We start from the raw sequence: 21,522 nt of genomic DNA, 5'->3' as shown, positions 1-21,522 counted from the left end.
TGTGTGTGTGTGTGTGGAGCGGGAAGACGACTTTTAAAGGGCTTTGAGCTAAACTCTTCTTCCCTCTCTCTCCGGTGAGAAGAGTAGTAATACTGCTCAATCCTGGAGAAGAAATCAGCTCGAGAGCCCGGCATATGCACACTGAGAGCAAACGTCTGGTCGGTGTGGGGTAGGCACGTCATGCAGCGCATGCTGTTCTTTCCAAGGCAATTGAAGTCAACAGGAGTCTTTGCAATCAGGCTTTCCATTAACAGTTATTGGAATGAGCTCATCTACACTCCAATTTAGCTCTAAGGACATCTTGCCGAGGGTTGTCACATTGGCTGTTCCCCTACACCCTTCCATATTTGTTAATCCAAGCGCTGCAAATGCGAATGGGATTTCGCATGGCATCTGTCCGCATGCTATAAAAGCCGAGCGAGAATGCCAGCATCCCTGACACCACAAGACCCCAGTTCTGAGGGGGTTTCTGGGCCCCGGATAAAACGAATTAATAACAAGTGCATTGGCAGACTGTGTGCAGAGATGAGCCAGATGCAGAAACCCCACAGGCTAGAGCAGGTTGGGGAGAAAAAAATCCAGGGTGAGATGCAGTTTCAGCCTTGCAAGTACCAAACGTTCAGCCAAGTTTGGTCACTCCGTCGGGAGGAGCTGGCATTTAAGGCTGTAGCTGACTGCCACTGCCCTGGCTGGAAAGCCAAAAAGGTCTCGCCTTGAGAAGAACAAGGTGTCTATCCACTTCGTGGCATTCAGAAGGCATCTGGACCCTCAAAGCCAGGGGCAAAACACAGACCATCATAGCAACAGCCCCCCGAGATGAGAAAGGCTCTTGGACACCCAGCACTGTCCACGTAGCTAACTCTGTCATCAAAGCAGCCAACAAAACCAAACCGTATTTACATCCAAAAGGCAATAAAGCAAGCAATCTGCTAAGAGCAGTATTTTCTGCAGTTAGGATTAAGTTCGCTGAAGGCAATGGAAAGTCTCCAGCTGGCTCGGGATTACCCTTCGGTGGAAATTACTTTACATGCAGCAAATGCAGCCTAAGATTAAGGCTGTTAGCACCTTAAGGCAATAACTGGGTTTTGTTTGTACAGCGGCAGAAAAATGGGGTCTGGTCTTGACTGAGGTTTAAGGATGTAATAAAATCAATTAGTTAATACTGCCCACCATTTGGAAGGAAATCAAAACACATGGGAAAGTTTTGCCAGACCAAAAACTTCCTGCCTGCTCCCGCCCCTTAAAGGTGAAAGCAAAGGTTAGCTTCTGCATTTTGCTCGAGCTAAGCAGGTCACGGCTAGAAGGACAAATCCCCTGACCCTCATTAGCCTCAGGTGGGCAGGAATGCTGCGTCCCTTTTGGCCCCAAATGATCCTGCCTTTGGCTGAAAGAGCAGAGCCAGCACATCCCAAGAAACCTCTTGGCAGCTGAGAATGCACCAGGGAGGGGGTACGGGCTGCCTTGCACCTCCGGGCCATCCCTGGAAATAACCCGCCCATCAATCATCCCTCCCCAGCCAGGCCATACAAGGGAGGCAAGGTAGCGAGAGCTGTATGGGAAGGGGGGAGGACAAAAGCGGCCACGCAGGGGCCAGGGGACCTGGCAGGGACAGCTATCAGGCGAGGACAAGGGGTATGATCTGCCAAGCACCACACGGCCATGCTTTTCCAGCAGGAGCTGCTGCAAACCCACTGCAGCTATTTTTTTATATGCATACATATATTTATTGACACATATGTTATATGTAATATATCTATTAAATATAAAAATGGATGCATATACTTTTTATATAGAAAAGTATATGTATAAATTTAAAAGTAGAGATGTATATACATATACTTTTTTGAACAGGTATTTCTTCTGTCCCTCTGCCTCCTCCTTCATTTCTGAACTGCTCGGTACATCCCAGCAGAAGCGTTTCTCTCCCCTGGGGCTGGAGAGCCAAGCACCCACGGCAGCGTTGCTGCTGCAACAGGGTAGCAGGACCCAAGCGGTGCTGCAGGCTCCACCGACCCCCCGGCACGATCCCGACCCCCTGCCCCAGCAGCAGCTCTGTCCTTGCCTTTGGGGACATCCGATCCGTCTGACCCCTGCCTGGGGTTTGCTAGAAACAGCAAGGCTGAGGCAGAGGGTGGAAGACCACCACCGTGCTTAGCTTCCATCCCCTGCCTCTCCCCCAGGCCTGGCAGGGACCCACGAGGCTGGTGCCTTCGCAGGACACCCCCCACCCCAACAGCCAGGAGCTCTCTGCTGTGGGGGGAGATGCCCCCCACGCAGGGTAGGTGGGGTCAGGCCAGCCAGGTGCAGGGGCTGGAAGCTCTGCAGGTAGGGAACATCCCATCACTGCTCTGAATTTAATCCCCTCCTCCTGCCCCTCCGTGTGCACAGGGAGCTCCTCTCCCAATTTTCTTTTTTTCTGCGGGAGGTGCAGTTTTCTGTGACCATATTTGTTTTTCTCAGGTCTCTCTCTAGCCCCAGCCCCCCTCACCTGCCAGCAGGTCCCCACTGGTCCTGCCCCTCATCCCTCCACCTCAGCTTTCTCTTCTCCAGGTGATGGGAGGGAAGGGCAGCAATTCCTTCCTGCTGCTGGGGGGAGTTTTCCCAAGAGACACCACTCCATTCCCAGCCCCACACCTTGGTCTTGGAAGAGTCTTTGCTCCCACCACCCGTCCTTGAGAGTTCAGAGCACCCAAATCTCTGCAGGGGACATGAGCCTCATGCGATACCCAACCAAAGCCAGGAAGGAAAACTGCCTTTCCCTTAGGATCCTGTGCTGGATCCCAAGTCCTGTTGACCCCAACCCTTCCCTAGTGCTTCTCCATTCAGACCAAAGCTCAGCCCCTCGGCAGTTGTACCCCCAGCAGCATCCCTTGCCGGGGCTCCCACTTACCTGGGAGGAGCGGAGAGAAGCGCCGAGCTCCCTGCTGAAGGGGAAGGGTGGGCTGGGATCTGCAAGCGTCCCAAGGTGATGCAGCTGTCAACTTATAGTGACATTTGATCGTCTGGAGGAGCCTATTGGCCCCAGACTCCCTGTGCTCAGCAGGGAAGGGAACAGAGCGGGATGGGGCAGGGGGGGTGGATGGAGGGGGAAGCGAGGGTCGAAGGAAAAAAAAAAGTCATACCATGTATAGGAGCAGCTGGAGCAATTGCACAGATGATGCTAAGATGGGAGGGACATGTTTGGAGGGAATAAAAAAAACCTCCAGGGCTTATGTTTCTATATTTACCACCCCACCAGGCAGGCAGAGCTTAAAGGGGGGGTATCTGAGGCAAAGGCACCTCAAGAACAAAACGCAGGGCCCCCACAGCTCCATGGTGCATAGTCACTGCCTACAACCTGGTTGTGGCACCCTGGCTCTTGCAATCCCAACACTCAGCAGCAGCCTTTGCCCTCCCAGCTGGGCAGGGGCTCTTCCCTGCTGCCCCTCTGCACGTAAACTGCTTCGGTTGTGCTGCAGGGTTAGAGCCTGCGGCCACCTGGGGACCTTTTGCTGTCTGATGCTCTTTGAAATGAGGAGTCACGGGGCGAGTGAGAAGTCAGAAGCACTTAGCACACGTGTCACGCATGTGTTTGTGTGTGGGTGGCATGTAGCACGCACCCACCTCTTGCTAAGACTGCCAGGGCTCTGCCACACATCAGGGCTTGAGGAGACCTGGACAAAAGGCAAGGGAGGAGGAACACAGCAAGAAAGCTTGTCTGCCTCGAGCCACACTCCGAGCCTTTCTTAGCATGATACAAAAGCGTTATTTAAGGAAGGTCATCTTGGAGAGGGCAAACCCCAGACAGCTGGACCCCACCTGGGACCTTCTAGGTGCCCGGAGGGGTTTTGCCACCCAAACACCCTCCACAGCTGCACGGCTATGCCAGCAGAGGATTGCAGTGCCTTGCACAGCGCTCTGGCTCACTGTTTCTATTTCACTAAACCTCACAGGCTTCAGCTCCCCATCCCCTCCCTCCCGCCTGTCCCCTTGGCAGGGCTCCCCAGCGATGCAGAGCGTGCCCTCCGGTGTGCCTGGCAGCTCCAGTACCCCCTTTCTCCCAGCCTGTAGGAGCAGAGAAAAACTTTCGGAGCTGCGGGACAGGCGATATTTTTGGCCTGGGTCACAGATCGATTCCTGCCCACTCTTTCCCTGCCACTTGCAGGAAAGAGTCCCCAGCCGAGGATGTAGAGACAAGCTTTTTAAAGCCGTGGAACGGGAGCAGAGCGCTGCAACCTCCCATTCACCAGGTAACATGCATGAGCAAAAATCCCCTCTCCAGCTTGTCTTCTCCAGCTTTCCGGCAGCTTATCCCCTCGCCTCCCTCCTGCAACCTAGCTCAAGCCAATGCTTTTGTTATTCATCAGGTGGGAGGGGGACAGTGCATCCATCCTCAGCACCTCGGCTTCAGCTGGGCGTTTGCCGGGTGGGGTTCCGGGGGGGCACCCTGTGCTGCTGAGGATAGCGGCACCTGCACGGGGACGCACAGCCAGGCCAGGTATCGCAGCCTCCGCTCCCCTTCCCCAGCTCCGCTGAAAGCTCTAACGCAGCAAACCAGCTTCCACGCCGTGTTTTCGGCACCGTCAAGCATTTTTGCCATCTTCCACCGGCTCATTTTCCTCGGGCATTCCACCAGCTGGGCACATCGCCAAGAAATACAGTATTTGCCCAAACTGGCAGCAGAGTGGGGATGTAAGGGAGGGGAGTCCCCCAGCTGTTTCTCCTTTTCTGCTCGCGGTGGCCCCAGTTTGGCAATGGTATTCACCAGCCTCCTTTGCCTGCAGGCTGGTTTTAGATTGTCCCTGCTGCTGACGGGGCATCGCAGCTCAGGTCTCCCACACCAAGGACGGGATCAATCAATGAAAAAGAAAACATGTGCATCCAAGTGCGTGTGAAGCCTGGGCTTACCAGGCCGGTTCTCAGCAGATGCGAGGTTGAAAGCTCCCGTGATCCCATCTGCTGGAAGTGGGTTGGCAGGAGCAACATGAGCACCTTGCAGGCTTGCACAGCCTCCATCACAGCAGTGCTGCTTGCACACCAGTGGCAGGAGCACTCTTCACATCACTCAAATTTCCCTCTAAGCATCTTGACAAATGTGACATTGATGCAAGCTACAGGAGGGACAGGTAACCAGACATTTCTACCTGCTGCAGCTCTATTCTATAACGGATGAGTTGCAAACATCTCTGCCTGCAGCATCCCCCCCAGTTCCTCTACACATGTGCCTGCGCTCAGCTCGGTTCCTGATCTGGATGTTTTGGGCAGCTGCTCTGGGCAATGCCCATCTTTACATTAGGTCCATGCTCTGTCTTCCCTACCGTGGCCCCTTGCCAGCAGGGCCCGTCTGCCCGGTGTGGTCCCGACGGATGCCCGTGCACCCCGCGGGCTGCCTATTTCACACATACCCTACGTCTAGTCCTTATTTCTCTTCTTGATGCCATCGCGCAGCAGTTTCATTCACAGCCTGCAACATTTTCATCACCAGCTTTGCCTCTCTTTACTGTAGATTGTCCTGCCCTAGGATATACATTTTGCGCTTTCTTGACACCATCTCTCCTCCCTGCATCAGCAACAAGGTGTACTTGGACTCACCTTTGAGCAGCTGCAGTGCAGCCACGCAGCCTGGAGAGCCACAAATCACCACCGACTGCCTCACGCTCCCTACTGCTCGCGTGGACCAGATGAGGGAGAGGTGATCCTGGCTGCGGCTGTGTTTCTACCTAAAGCTGTCAGATTTAGAGAGGCAAAGGCACAGCGAGCACCTGCCTTTGGAGAAGCCCCTCTCACCAGCTGCCAGGTTAGGAGAGACAGCCCCAAGGCCAAAGAGCGCGCACGTGCAGGTCACAGATATGGACCAGGGTCTCAGCCTCCATAGAGTCCATCCGCCTGTGGACCTCAAGCCTGTGCCTGGCACGCCGTTACAGCGACAGCATCTCTGCTGGGGAGGGGATACAGCACACAGGTGTTCCTCTTTGAACAGGAGTGACAGACCGGGGCACAGATCTAGAGAAGTTTCCACTGGGTAACCTGGCCCAGTATCGCATTTCTGTTGGGTAGGTAGGAGCACCAAGGCTGGTTATTTGAGACGGGCCACGGGAATATGCAGCATAGCAGGGCCACTTGCAGGGGAGCTGGAATCAGCTGTTCTCATCTTCTTCGGCTGTCAGCTGAACTATTGCAGCAGCCAGCGCACCCAGGGGGAGATGCCTTTAAATACAGTGTGCACACATTAGCCCCGGTAATTTTACAAATTGCATAAAGATGGGCACTTTGTCTAAATGCTTGTCTTTTTTTCTTTTAATTCCCTCACCCCCTGTGCTCATTGCACACCAGTCAGTGGGCAGCATTTCCATGGATCACTGCCTCCCACGGCTGGATGACGCCCAGCCAGTGAGCTGGAAAAGCGCATCTGAAAACCTCTACAGCCCTGGAAGCCTGGAACCTGCGTCACCAGGTTCATTAAAAACGAAGCGTTTTAAAGAAAATCAGCTACGCCCTTCCCATAACACAGATGCTCTTCCACATCCCAGAGAGACCTAACTCCTGAAAAGAAACAACATGTATTCCTTGTTCACCAGTTACTGACCAACACTGGGCAAACTGATCTGATACCGAAGTGCATCCTGCGTTGCCCACGAGCTGTGCCAGAGGACCTCCTGAGGTCCTTCCTCACCCAAACCCGCCCACGACTCTGCACTTACATCTTCGTGCTGGAGCTACAGAGCAACTTTCACTGACACCTTCTATCATCTGAAAATAGTCAAGTTATCCAAAGCAAATTTATTTGCAAGGAAAATAGGTTTTACATGAGTTGTTCCATCATTCATTGTCTGAATGTTTCTTTAATTCCGCCTCCCGCCCAGCGTTGTCTCTGAACGCTTTCAAAACAACATCTTTTGATTTTTTTGCATGATACAGCCATTCTGGTTTTGGCACCTTTATCTGCTTATACAGACACCAGCACTGAAATGCTTAAAGTTACCTGGGAAAACACGTTGATGAAGCTGACTGGGGAAGGGTAGGGTTGTGTTCTTCTGGTTTCTGACACTCAATTATAAACCTTATACCGTGATTCGGGGCAGGCGGGAAATGGGAATCACAAAAGCCATTTGGGAACAAAAAGTCAATTCTCATCCAGTTCCTCCCCTTTCTTCTTTTTATCCCCCCCCCCCCCCCAAAAGAAACGGATTCTGCAGCAGGGTTTAATCTACTCTAACCTTGAACTGCTGATGTCCCATGTTCACTGAAACACTCTTTCCAACTTCATTGAAGTAGCTGCCAATAAAAACGCAGATCAGACAGTCACTAAGTAAGTACACTTAGAGAAAAGACAAAATTATATACATATATATATATATAAAATAAATATCTTCTATTCCTGGGTAAATCCAATGACCTGTTTTATGCAGCCAGTCAAGCAGAGATCAGAATAGCCTTAAACTTTCAAACCGGCTCCTCTATTTCAGTATCAGCAGGCTGCTGCCATCTCGCTGGCAGTGATGGGATCCTGAGGCATCTGAAACACAGCTCAAGCCGGCCGAGCAAAGACCACGCTTCCTCCCTGTCTCCTCTAATACCCCGCTCGGCAGCTGGGCTCAGGACCTCGGTCCTCGGTTTGTCTCTCGCTCCCCCGGCTGGAAGAGCGCTGGCGCAGTGCTTGCACCGCTGGCGGCAGCTGCGCTGGCACAGGGCAGTGCGAGGGACCCCCGGGCTGTGGGATCACCCACCTGGATCCTGGAGGGTGGCTGGGGAACCGCAGGGGCCAACACCTTCTCCTGATGGTGGCTTCATGGCATCTCAAACAGCACAAAAAGGGGAGTAAAGGGCAGCAAACGAGCTTCCTCTCATCAATGACCAAATTACCTACTTATGCCTCCGTCTGCCTTCCTGATACGGCTGTTCTCCTCCTTGCGTCTGGAGGGTGGGAGTCAATCAGCACTTCTGGAGAGGACTCTAGTGCGTTATCCCTTCTGTGAAACTCGGTCAGGAGGAGAATCTGCCCCCTCTTATCCCCTCTTAGCCTGTAAGAACAGAAACTTTACATCTTTGCATAAGAAATAGGGAGGGATCTGAACAGCTCGTGCTTCAGCATCAGATGCAAACGTAAGCCAGCCTTGTGCGTCATTTGTGCAGCATACACTGCAAGTGCACTCGTTAGACTGGTGTGGTTTCAGTGGTGACAGTGGCAGAGCAGGGTACAACATGTCCTTGAGCATTTTTAAATTCTGTTGAAATTTTCTTATTCATAACGGGGTTTTTTCTAAGTTTCCAGTCGGGTTGGCTCTGGTTGTTGTTGTCTGTTTTTTCTCCCAGCAACTTTTTCAGTGTTGGAGAGACACAAAGTCACTCTTAAAAGACAATGGCAGTTTTGAGACGTTGAAGTCATCAGTCAAAGAGGAATGAATTGCATTAGGGTACTTGCATGAAGGATTGAGCACCTACCCCCCAAGTCCTTCCATGGGTCAGTGCTGCCCTAAAGAGCAATGCATCCTGCAGAGCCAGGCATGATCTCATCAGTCATCGGGGAGGCAGAGAGGGAGAAAGCCAAGAGCTCACCTCTGAGACCAACCCCACAACACCAGCATCTGCATCCCTTCCATGAGAACCGGCCTCACCCACGGCTCTGACGGCTGCTGGTGCTTTGCTACCTTGATCCACAACAGAGTGACTCAAAGCCAGATTAGAGATGCATTAGCACACCAGGTCAATGAGCGACAAGGCTTCACCCAGTGGTGCTGGAGAAGCAGCAAGAGTTTGCCTGTAGAGCTGGCTTTCTGGCATAGCTCACCAGCATTTCAAAAGTCAGATGGAACAAACCAAGCTTAACCCGGGTATAAAGCTGCTTTTATGGTATAGATTTCCAAAGATACTGCTTTTGCATGCCCCTGTCTCCCTGTGAGCAGGGTTAACCTACTGCCTGCCTGGCCACCCACGCTAAAAGGCTCCTGAAATGCTATGAAAAAACAAAGCCCAAACTGGGATGGCTGCTGGAAAAGGGGATGAAATGCCCCAGGGCCAAGAGGCAGTAAATAACTGCGTGGCATTCGGCCAGCTCACACCTCCGGCCAGGGCAAAGGAGGGTATCGGTGCCATCCTCACCACCTCACTTGAGCAGTCTCAGCCCTGATCTTTGAGTCAAAATGCACACAACCAACCAAGCAAAATTCGCCGAACCGATCAGGTCCAAGCCCCCTCTGCTCCGCAGCATTCTCCACGCTTGCAGCCTCTGCATACAGCACATCCCTCGCCAGGAACAAGCAGAGACAGAATTTGTGTTCTTCCTCTCTGGTGGTGCTAACAACAAAAGCACAGCCCCAAATTGGCATTTTGCAACCCTGACTTTTGCAAAACAGTAAATCTGACCAGCAAACTTGAAAAGCCTCCAACTGGCTTCATTGCCTGGAGCTACTCTGCTAGAGTATCTGTCCTGGCAACGTCATCCTCATCTGCCCTTCACCTCTCTGGTACTTTAGATGCCAAACTTCGCAAGAGCAAAGCTGGGGACATGCAACGGTGTTACTTGAGAGCCCTTCTTCACGCTAATTTTAAATGATGGACCTTTTCATGCTTTCAAAAAGAAGTCACTTTATTTATTTTTGAGAAACCTCTTGGGACTACTGGCTACTGTAAACACTCTTGTCCATCTGATGTTTTGTACTTACCTGCAGGGCTTGAAAAGTCACAAGAAAACAGCACCCGAAATGATCTTGAAGGAACAATGACCTGTTAATTTTGTAAACCGAACAGGGTAACATGATGCACCCAACATGCAAGTGATTGCAGATGGAAACGAATTACACATCAGTAAGTACCAAATTTCACCTTTCTTCAGTTAATATTGATTCCTGATTTTTGTGGTAGACTCTTCCTCCATCACTCAGCTGTTTGCTCTGGGAGGTGTGCTGGCTCCGTCTGCTTTAGACAGCTAAGGCGTGCTCCCTGTGGGTTCAGGAGACCCTCTGCGGACACCCTGGGTCTAGGCTAGATGTCTCTCTGAAGAGAAGGGATCAGACTGGACCATTGGAGATACAGCCTGGGTCTCATCCTCAGGCTATTTACACCTAAATGGATGAGACAGTCCAACGGTGAGGATGAGGACTGAGCCGCAGGATGGGAGCCAGGACCAGTGCCTGGACCTGCTGTTTTGGCTGTCCCCAGAGGAGATGAGCAAGGCAGGAGGCCAGCTGAGATGCTCGTAGCAACCACCTGCAACCTTAGGAAGGACTACCTACCTAACCAGGCACCTCCAATCCAGTAATTACACTTGTAGTTTGCTGGTTTCTGCTTTAAAGTGCTTGCTCATATAAATCCCAATGACACTCTCCCCTTACTTTGCTTCAATCCCCCCCACTCCGCTTCTTCCCATCCCCCTCAAAAGCCCCAAGCCCAATGCACTTTTTTTATTTACTTGAAAGATGAAGAGTGCACGTCTTCAGTATTGCTAAACTGCTATTACTTACAGTTATCGTGAAGAGATTAAGCACCTTTCTGAAACTTGTGATCTAAATTAAATTGTTCCACTGCAAGCAAAACCCTCAGGGGACCCAATGCGAAACCACAGGGAGATCTCCTGCGCTGTCTCAGTACGATTATCAGGACCCTTGTAACAGGTCCATCATTTCTGAAGCAAATGCCAGCTCCAGCTGCACTTCTCACCACCAGATCAGTTTTTTACCTGCTTTATATATATATATATACACACACACATATATGTATGTATCGTGCAGCATTAGGGAAAGCGTGTTGAGCTGGCAAGAGTTACCAAAAGCGCAAGCTCAGAGCCTTGCTCAGCAGCATATCAGCTGCCACCTCAGTATTTATAGCTGCCCCGCTCTCGGAGCTTGTTTATTTTCCTTCCCTAAGGTGGCAGTGGCAGGAGGGGAAGCTCTGACATTCGGGCCCAGGTGTCTCCGAGCCTGACCTTTCCTTCAAAGAGCAGAAACTGCAGGCACATTTCAAGGAACAAAGTCATTTGGCAACTCTAGACTCGTGCCCACGCGGGGCAGAGCTGCAAGCAAGGGTCGAGCAGAGATCTGTTAAATGAGCCAGCACATATACATAAGGGTGGTCATAAAAATGAGCCTGTAATTATTTTATACCTGGAAAGGGAACCCGTTGAAGTCTAGCCCCCAGTCTCAAGGCAGAACAAATGTTACATAAAGATACAATGTTCAAACCAGGCTGGAGTTTTCCATCAGCTAAGCTTTCCCCAGGTTTAAATAAGGCTGGTTTATGGCCTGTGGGAAACAGGCATTGCAGCGCTCATGGACCACGGTTTTCAATCCCATCTTGCATTTGCTTGTATAGAATCATCTGTTAAACCTTGTTGGAAAAAAAGCAGCCCCGAAGCCTGCCACAGAAGGCAAAGCAGCGCATTTCAGTACTACCGTACCCCCCCCAGATTTACATAGGAGTAGATGCTGTAGGAAAAGACGTTCCCCTTCTGAATAACCGAAACAGGACAGGGAAGGAGTTGCAGAGGAGCAACACCTGGAGGCGTGCCTCAAGGTGGGAGCATGGAGAGCCCACGTAGGGGTTGTGGCCTCTCTCTTTGGGCACTGTTGGCCTGCCAAGGGGATGGTAATTTGGGACAGCAATCTGGGATAGCATGGGGAACACAGGCAGCCAACAGATATAGGGACCAGGAAAGCATTGCTCTTCTCCACCAGGCTTTGAAGGTAAACTTAATCCTGCCAAAAAGACTCACTCAGTCCTTAAGTTTGTCCTTGTTATGCTCAAAATGCAACAGCCCCAGGAAAAGAGCGCGCTGAGGTCTCGTAACGAAAGCCTCAGGGATGCCAATGCTGCAAAAATTACGATATTGCAAAAAACTAATGTAGGAAACATGTGGAACAGTCACCTACTGAGTAAGACCAGAGCAGTAACCGCTAGAGAGAGGCACAGCCGGCTCTCCATCACTCACATGGGCAGGATGGGTCCCCAGGAGTGCTCCTCACATCCCTGGGAGAGCAGCGGTCCCCGCAACACGCAGCTGCGCAGGAGAGCTGGGAGCAGCTGGCTTTGCAAGGGCTGCAGCACAACTCCACCACCACACACAGCTGTTTCTCCACAGCAAGTTCCACCTGCAGGAGCTTTGCATTTTAGTGAGAGGAGCAGAAGCACTTCACAGATGCCATGTTTTCTTCTGAAATGAGCAACATCATCAGCCACAACGACCCGTGCTTGCTGGTGAGGGGAGAAATGAGCCTTCATTCCCTCTTAGCATCACCCAGGACGCACATCCAGTGCACCTGGGCGGCAGCATCCCTGGCATCAGGGAGCCTTTCACCATTCTGGTAACCCCACTGCCACTCCCACCACCATGTGCACACCATGTTGCTTTGGGAGGAGAAACGGCACATCATAAAGTCAACTTAATTGTGGAAAAGTTTCTCCTGGCAAACATATAAAGAGCTACACACATCTGCTCCGAGCCAGGCCTTTCCCTGGCTCCTCACCACCACTAGAGCTCTCTGGTCCCTCTGGGAAGCTTCTCACCCAACCTGCTCATTTCTGTGCTGGGACCAGAACCTGAAGGACAGCAGTTGTTTCTGCTGAAACCATATGTAGGTCCACATGGGCTTTAGGTGGGGAAGCTACGCCCTGCAAATTAACCCTCCTTAGAGGAGGAATCTCATACAAGCAGCTTCTGGGGCCTCTTCTGCGCTCCCCAAGCTGGTAGGGCACAGGCATAGCAGCAGCAGAAGTTTCTGGCCATCTCTTTCCGCCAGCCAGCTGCAGAACAGAGTTGAAACAAATTCGTGCAACCAGCTTGCACACATGCAAGGGTACAGTAGCCCTGCTTTCATCTCAAGCCAGGCCATCTCTATAGACCCCATTGCTACCACTCTGGTCTCACTTGAAAACCCCAGTCTGGCAGAGGAAGGGCTGGTGGGAGGAGGAGGGAGCCAGATGGTGTCTGTGCTCCCCAGTGTGCTCTGCAGAACACAAGCACCTTGGATTCCCACCTCCAAAAGGAGCTGCAGCAGAGGATGGGGAGAGGACAAAGGTACCGATAAGCAGAAAGATGACAGCAAGAAGGGATATCTGAAAACTTTCCACTTCCTAACACTTCAGGAAAGCATAGGCAGGGATAGCACAAACCATTTGCTGTCTCTACAGCACAGAAATGTTACGGCTTGAAAGGTCACCTCCATAAAAATGTTTTTCATTAGATGGTTCCAGGTAGGGTAGTCAGCTCATTAGAACGCTGGGCTCCTACACAGACAGCTACATTGACTCTTCTAAGCTGTATAAGTAAGCTATAGATTATTTTATATATATATAAATAGCTGACATCACCAGTGATTTTGGTGGAAGCTGTGACCTTGCTCAGGTCTATTAGTTGGGGAAGCTAAGCTCTGTGCCTCTCCTAGCTGATCACTCCATAGGAAGCCTTCTGCATGCTGCTCGCTCTCTCACCCAAACACTGCTCATTCCATTTTACAGTCAGTTACCCTCAGTAACAACAAAGAATGCAGCAAGATGACGAGGATCTCCTAAATGGGGCAGGCACACAAAAAGCTTTTTTCCTGTATATGTCAAACTCCTTTTTTTCTTGTCACTCAGCCTGATGTTTCTTGTCCTCCTCTTACTGCTCAAGCAGAGAGTTGCAAGGTCTTGGAAAACAGCTTTGCTGCAGGAACTCCCACATCAACAAAATCCTCAGAGTTGCCAGTGTTACAACATCTTCCTCAAATTTTATTAAATGCTTACCAAAAAAAAAAAATATCCAGGTCGCAGTAAATTTAAGCAGAAAGCACACTGATGCAAGAGGAAAGAAAAACCGCCCCCCCTCCAGGAGAGCAGAAACTAGCTGCAAAATTATGCTGACATGGGAAGAGGGTAGAAATAAGACTTTAAAGAGGGGATGGGGGGCAGGTACATCATGAAGGCGTGGGTGAGTTCAGAAACAGCCCTGGGAGCTGAGTTCCAGACCTCAGGCGCAAGGCCAGAGTGCCATTCTTTGGGGCTCAGTTTCCCATGTTCACAGCAAGCGCTGCCCTCCCCAAAAACAGCTCACTAGGATGCCCTTTCACCAAGGCAGCTTCCAGCTTAAGAGCAGCAGCCTTAATATCCTAGATTAATTAATAACCCAGAGACCCTGCCCACCTCCAGGAGCACAGCAGGCAGGGTATCAGCACACCCACCACCTCTGACGCTCCGAAGTGTTTCGGTCACCAGCACTGGAGCCCACAGGTTAGAGAACAAGCAAATCCCTTTCCCAGAAGAGGGAGATACCAGCAGCGGCCAGCACTCCTCCCCTGGGAAAGGAGACCTGCGTTCCATGTTAGACAGGGAGAGGAGGGCAGCAGCTCTCTGACACAAAGCTGCTAATGCTGCTAAGACAGAGAAGTGGCAGGAACATTTTGGCACAGGTATATAACTGTGATTAAAGGATGATCTGGGAACTACAGAAAAAAAACAACCCTGAACGGGAGTAAGCTGAATGTGATTTGATGTACACAGAGACAGCAGATGGAAGCCCCTCAAAGAGGGACAGAGGCTGCGCTGTAAACAGGGGAAGACTCTACCCACAGCTGGCACCAACAGGGTGACAAGTGGCCCTTGCAGCCTCCTCGTGCTCAGGATCTGCCCGTGGCCCTCCTTTCAAACACTGGTTCTTTTAGCGGGTGTCTGTTGAGCCCACTCTCTCCCCACTACTGTTGTGGCTTTTGGTCACTTGGGTGAAGTTCTTCATCATGTAGCAAAAGCCCTGCCAGCTCAGCAGGGCAGCAGATCCCTCTCTTCCCACACTTGAGAAAGAAGAGAGGGAACAGACCCACAGCCTCCCATCTCCATAGCAGAGCCATATTAAAAAAAAAAAAAAAAAAAAAAAAAACAACCAAAAAACCCAAAAGCCAGAGAGTCACAGAAAAGGTTAAAACAGGGGTGGGTTTTGCCAGCTGATTAGTTCCTTTCATCCATCCGGAGGCAGCGGGGTATTGCTCACACCTCGAGAGGAGTCAGGCTGTACCAAAGCAGACTGACATCAGGCAGGAGAAGAGAAATATCCTTCAATTATCTTCTGTGGAGCAGAGGAAATAGTGGCATTGAGGTTTGCATCGAGCCAGGACCAAGCTCAGCTGCAAGAGAAGAAAACAACAAGTTTACACCTACCATTTGGGCTGCCATGAGCGACACCCTGGGCCGCACAGAGGCTGCGTCTTATCTAGCAATTATGGGTGGTTTTCTCCCACCCATTTCCACAAAGCCCTGTGGACCAGCCAATAAAGCTCCGGCACTGCAGGACACCACCGCACAACGTGCCCCCGGCAGAGCCGAGGCGGAGGGCTGCGCGCCCGGCAGCGGTCACAGCTGCCCAGGCAGAGGGAAGGATGATGTGCTCCTGCCCCGCCACCTCCTCCGAGGGGATCAGCAGGTTTCCTTCCAAGCCTGAGAAAGTCACTAAAGCGGCGAGCGTTCCTGCAGCCCCCGGCAGCCGCAGCTCTCCGCTCGGGACCATCTGCGGCGGTATTGGGTTCCTGCCGTTCTCCATCTGCTCCACGCGCGACAGCTGGTGCAGCCGAGGGACTCCAGCACGCAGATGACTTTTCCATCATGTGATAAATGACTCCTCCATGCTGACACTCTCCAGCCATTCCTGGTTTGGGGTTGATTGCAGACGGAGCAGAGTTCAGGAGAACAGTTGGGGGGTCCGAGAGGTCGTGACCTCCCCTCCACCCATGGGCGCTCAACCAGCAGCAGGGAAACTTAACCCTCTGAAAGCCTCTTGTCTCAGCTTCTAGCTCAGCTTCCTTCCAGCTTACAGCAACCCCACCCAAGTTTCTCAGGCAGTGTTCTCCGCACTGCCCCTGGGTTTTTCAGCCTTTCTGCTGGCAATACAGCAAGTCCATCTGTCCCTTTGCTTTTGCTGCATTACACGGTAAGGGAGAAGACTCCCACAAAACTTGCTTGTTGCAGAACTTCTCCTGCATACACACAAAGCTCTGAAGGAAACATGAAAGGCAAGCATGACGGGGAAGACAAACAAGTTAACAGCTGGTTTCCTTTTGCTGTCTCTTAGCATCTCTCTGCCTCACTAGGCAAACACACAGACTCTGGCACAGTCGCATGCCACGGGAGTTACCACCCACGCAGTCTCCAAGACCCACAGCACAGCAGGTTTCAAGTCAGATGGGGTGCCGAGATAGCAGCAAGAGTGACTTTTAAGAGCACAGGCTATTGCAGGAGACCACAAGTCTTGAGGGTACAGGGCACAAAACAGCCCCTAAGTTCAGGAACAAAGGGAAAGTTCTCCTGGCGCATGCAGATTCTGTCTGAACTTCCCCTGCAGGAACCCCGCACCCCCTCCGCGGTGGCACCTGTCAGTTCGCAGCAAGTCCCAGGCAGGATCCTGCTCTGACCCCTCTGGGAAGCTGCGTTTTCCTGGGGGGCAGCAGGCCGTGGGACAAGGAGAATAAAGAGTAGTTGGGAAGTTCACTGCTCTGCCTCTTCAGTATTCCCAGCACAAGCCTGAAGCAGGTCAACCTTATAATTCTGGTTTATCAGTGCTGCTAGACCACAGCTTATCTGGTAGTACAGGCTGGCTGTGGGACCACAACAAACAGCAGCAGATGAAATCATTCCATAATCAACCCTAACATCAGATGCATGTATTAGCCCACCTTGCAGCAGATAAGAATCACACAAGCAATCACTAATTCCTGTACAAACAGAATCAGAGTAGTGTTGCACAACAGCAAGCATGCGCTTCAACGGAGGCATTTTGGCTTTCAGACCAAGAATAATCTAGAATATCCCACAAGGCTGGGGAAGAGAGCAGGTATATGATGAAGGAATGGGCTCTCAGCCTTTTTTCAGACTTGTTTCTAAGAGTAGCTCTTGGAACAGAGCAAGTCCTAATCCCAGGCTTTTGCCTAAGGCATGAGGCTGATAAGCCACTGGGAATGCCCAACAGTTGTCACCCCCAGCTGGCACAAATCCCCTCCAAGCCCCCTTGCCAAAATAGCAAGAGGTTTCTCATGCCTGCAGCTGAAACAAATCATCAAATCATAGAACGGTTTGGGTCAGAAGGGACCTTTAAACGTCCTCTACTTCAAGCCCTTGCAACGAGCAGGGACATCTTCAACTAAACCAGGTTGCTCAGAGCCGCGTCCAGCCTGGCCTTGGATGTTTCCAGGGACGGGGCATCTACAGCCTCTCTGGGCAACCTCTGCCAGTGTTTCACCATCCTTGTAAAAATTTTCTTCCTTGTGTCTCATCTGAATCTACCCTCTTTTAGTTTAAAACTCACTACAGGCCTGCTAAAAAGTCTATCCCATTTCTTATAAGCCCCCTTTAAGTATCGAAAGGCCACAGTAAGGTCTCACTGGAGCCTTCTCTTCTCCAGGTTGAACAGCCCCAACTCCCTCAGCCCATCCTCACAGCAGAGGTGCTCCAGCCCTCCGAGCATCTCCGTGCCCTCGTCTGGACCTGCTCCAACAGGTCCGTGTCTGTCCTGTGCTGAGGAAATCTGCTGGCAGCAGCACACTGCTTACTGGACATGCCCAGACCCTGCCCACTGCAGGCTCTGCTCCGGAGGACTTCTCCTCCACCACAGCGAGGGCTTCACCTTGAAGGCTTTGTGCCCCGCATGCCACCTCTCTTCAGTGCTTTCATTTGCTGTTGCAATTTTTTTCTAATTTTATTTTTCAATTATTGTTTTTTAAAAAGCCATCCTTCTTCCCGCCACCCACAACCAGTTTTGGCAGATACACCACCTACCTGCAGTCCAGATCAGCTTCCCAGCCCCGTGCTGACCGCAGCACCGCAAGCCCAAAGGCAGCGTCAGGAACTCAACCACAAATCGCCGTTCTGTGCTTCTGAGAGTTTTATTCTGGATAGCGCTCCCACATAGCGGGTATCATGCTACGTACCCACACTAACCAGAGCAGGGAGCCATGAGGAACTCAGCAGAGCACATGCAATAGCCCCACTGGGCAACCCTGACCACCCCACCTCCTCGTACTCGTTCCAGGATGCTCAGCTGCATCCAGCACTGGGGTTAAGCAGCGCAGCGATTTATAGCTTTTCCTCCTTCCATAGCAAAACTCAGCAGCTCTGTGCTGAGAGCCAGGACAGTCAGACTTCTTTCTGGGGGCTGCCAAAGAGTCATTGCAGGTCAGAGGCTAAGTTTGGTGCTCCTCAGCCTCAGCTCAGGAAGAGAAAAAGGGAAGAACTGAGACTAGTTTTATCTTTCTATCCCCAGCACAGACCCTTAGCGCCACCGTGCAGGAAATCTAACCAGTGCTCACTAGAAAGGAGATGGTGGTGAGTTAGTGACAGAGCAGGAGAAGCCGCTGTGCATCCCCCCGGGAGCAGCACAGTGTTGGCCAAAGCAAGTCCAGCTGCAGTTGCCACTGGGGATAAGACCTGGCCCAGAGCACGACCCACTTCTGTTGCACTGAAGGAGTGACACAGGCAGGACAGCAGCAGTGCTCCCCAAGGGAAAGAGAAAACTAGTCTTAAATTGATTTACTAGTCAATCTGAGATTGACTGCAGAAGGAGAAGGTTGCTGCTGTGCTTTACGCAGCAAAAACCAGTCAGGGTTAGTGTTGTGACAAAGCACCTTCTCACCAGATAAATAACTTTAAATGAAAAGTCCAGCATTTCACAGGGACATCTTTACACTAGCCGAAATCAGTCAAGACCAGTGCTGACTGACTCAAATGACACACGGAGTTCATGGCTGTTTTGTTGTACATTACATCGTATCAGAGTATTAATAACTGGAATTTGGAAAGCCATGAAACATTCCCGATTTGTGCCTCTGGAGAATGTTTCAAAGCTTCAAAATTTCAGACCTCCTCTGTTTCTCTTGACATCTCCTTTCAAATCCCGCTAGGACTTGCCAAGACACGGACACCTGGGGTCCCAAGGAACTCTCACCGGATTTTGTGCTAACGCCAGGAGCAGGAGAGCTCCAGGTTTGGCAATAGAGCATCCTCCCAGTACATCTCTCACCTTGCTACACCACCCTCACGACCCTCTGAGGCTATCCTGGGAGACTAAGAAAACCAAGGCCAACGCTCTTCTCCCACAATACTGACTCCATATCTATGGCTTTTGGAGAGATGGAGAGGGGGCCTTATGTGTGCATATTTCGGAATCTAGCCCAGGGCTAAGCCCACACCAACTCTAAGCTTTGTGTTTTCTTCCAGGAGATGACAATGCTCATAACAGTATCATCCTCCATCCAGCCTGCTCCCATCCACCACCACCTTTCTCCTCCTCCCACCCTACCAAAGCCTGGGAAGGACAACCTGCGGCTCCAGCGGCTGCTGAAGAAGGCAGCCAAGAAGAACGCTATCCTAGCTTCAGAGCAAGCCAAGCCCTTTCGGTCCTGCCTCTCGCCCGTGAACGAGGCCAGCTCTGACCTAGAGCACAATGAAAGCACTCCCCCAGAAGAGCCCCCCAAAACCACAGCCCCCTCCTCTGCCAGCCTTCCATCCCACCTCTCCATCAAGCCCATCACCCACCGCATCCCCTCCCCTTTCCGAAAGAGCAAGCCTTTCACGCTGAAGGTCACCGAGCAGAGGCGCATTGCCGAACACCTCATACTCACAACCTCCCCGGCCATGCCCCTGCTACACAAGCCAGGAGCTCCTGAGATTCCACAGAAACCTGAAGGCATGGACACCCACCTTCCCACTCCATGTGACCCTTCAATAGCTGTTTTCCCCCAGCCTCCTCCTTCCAGTACACCCAGTAAAGAGCGAGCACCAGAGGTTACCTACGTCACCAAGGTGCACACGTATTTCCACAGCGTCAAGCCACCCAGGGCTAAGACACCCACATCAAATCAGACCCAAGCAACAACCACCACCAGCCATGAAGACAAAAGGCCTTCTTCTCCGGCACCTGAAACAAGCCACTCTGAACCATCTCCAGGGCAGATACCCGCCCCGCTCGATGACAGCAAGGCCACAGCTCCCACCCTGGAGCCTCCCCTCCTTTCTGCTGCAGAGGCAGAGCCTCCTGGTCAAGCTCCCATACCTGCTCCTACTGGAGAGCCCGTCAGAGCCCCTTCACCCAAGCCCAGCACCTCCAATACCCACACCGATAAGCCTGCAACCCATGGAAACCACACTGAAATATCTGAATCAGAGAGTGCTCCTGAATTACCCAAGCAAGATGGTGACATCCTAAAACCACGGACACCCAGCCCTCCCTGGAGGCAAGCACATCCAGCCACAGCAAGCCCTGCACAAGTTGACAGCACCGAGGCCACCTCCACGGACACCAACACAGAACATTTAACTCAACCGCAGTTGACCCCCAGCTTACCAAATGCCAGCCCCCCTCTCAAAGCTGAGCCAGCACCATCAGCAGCAGAAGCAGCAAGACCTCCTGGAGCCAATGCCAGTGGCTGGCATCGCCTCAAGAAGCACTTGATGGTGCAGCCAGAAGCATCCAACTTCCCAGAGCCCAAGATGGAAAAGCTGGGACAGGAGGAAGGAAGCCAAGAGAAGGACAACTCTCAAGCAATCAGTCAAGACCACAGGCCATTTAAATCGAGGGCAACAAGGATGTGGGATGCTATTTTATACCAGATGACAGTCAACAAGGAGAAGCAGCAGCGAGCAGAAGAAAAACAGCCACGGAAAGAAGAAAGCATCTTTCTTCCCCGCCGCTTACCCATCCTCCTACATAAGCCACGCTTCGATGCCCGGAAACTGAAGGAACTGGCTGCCAAACCCATGACAAAGATCACCACCGCCTTCGAGGTGAGCCGGTTTAGACCCAAAGTGGCTGAGGAGCACTGCAAGAGCTTTAACAGAATGGCATCGGGATGGTCAGTCAACTGAAGCCAGGCTGCTCCACCAGACCCTCACCTCTGGAGGTTCCTACAGGGCATCAAACAAGCGAATACCTACGACTAGGTTTACTGCCTATCAGAGCCTAGTGTAAGGAAAAAATAAAATTAAATAAAACCTCTCCAAGCCAGCAGCCTCATGCTGTGGCTTTAAGAGTTACTCTCCATATGTATATAAGCTTAAACATGTTAATACACCACATCCACAGGTCACGAGCCAGGAAAAGAAACATGCACTTGTTTTAAGAAGAGCCAACAAGCCGCACCATCTGCAGTAACAGGGGGAAGAGAGGGGAGGGACACGGTGAAGACAAATTCTGGGTAGAAAAAGCCCAGTTTAGAGGAGGAGGATGGAATATCAGTTTATTTTGTTGTGTTTAAGACCAAGATAAATCCTAGAAACAGAAGCAGTTGTAGATGAGACATGAAGGAATCTGGGTTGCTCCACATCTCTTCTAAGGAATCTTAGAAACTGAACTCAAAGAGAACACACATCACCTCACGTCATCTCTTTAGCTTCTCCACTGAAAGTGCACCCCACATTCATTCACTGCAAATGAGGTGGAAGCTCATCCTGCCACCCAAGGCACAGCACAAGGTATCCATCCTGCTCTCACACAGCAGTTCCCCTGCCTAAAAAACCAGGCACCATCATTTGATGTCCTCCTTGGTCAGTCTACTAAATCGTAGCGCACAGAAGACTAACTCTATTGCGGCAGTCAAG

At 51.5% G+C, this 21,522-nt stretch overlaps 2 protein-coding genes across 5 annotated transcripts in view; one reads left to right on the top strand and one right to left on the bottom strand.

The window, feature by feature from the left end:
* The first annotated feature begins 4,005 nt into the window (after positions 1-4,005).
* Positions 4,006-20,954, top strand: PRR33 (proline rich 33). 2 transcript variants are annotated; one of them, XM_080403684.1, is made up of 3 exons: positions 4,006-4,229; positions 9,648-9,783; positions 19,144-20,954. In XM_080403684.1, exons 2-3 carry the CDS (start codon positions 9,763-9,765, stop codon positions 20,788-20,790), a joined length of 1,668 nt encoding a protein of 555 aa, XP_080259810.1. In that variant the 5' UTR covers positions 4,006-4,229; positions 9,648-9,762; the 3' UTR covers positions 20,791-20,954. The 2 variants fall into 2 exon arrangements, with proteins under 2 accessions (XP_080259810.1, XP_080259811.1); XM_080403685.1 differs by lacking the exon at positions 4,006-4,229 and having other exon boundaries at positions 18,828-20,954.
* LSP1 (lymphocyte specific protein 1) overlaps positions 13,660-21,522 on the bottom strand; it is a 51,195-nt gene continuing 43,332 nt past the window's right edge. For all 3 annotated transcript variants that reach the window (XM_080403690.1, XM_080403692.1, XM_080403691.1), the window contains exon 11: positions 13,660-15,065. The gene's annotated coding sequence lies outside the window, so the exon portion shown is untranslated. The remainder of the gene's footprint in view (positions 15,066-21,522) is intronic.

This window comes from Falco punctatus, assembly GCF_963210335.1.
Source record: "Falco punctatus genome assembly, chromosome: 10".
NCBI lineage: Eukaryota > Metazoa > Chordata > Aves > Falconiformes > Falconidae > Falco > Falco punctatus.
This window is presented reverse-complemented; position numbering and strand designations above follow the sequence as displayed.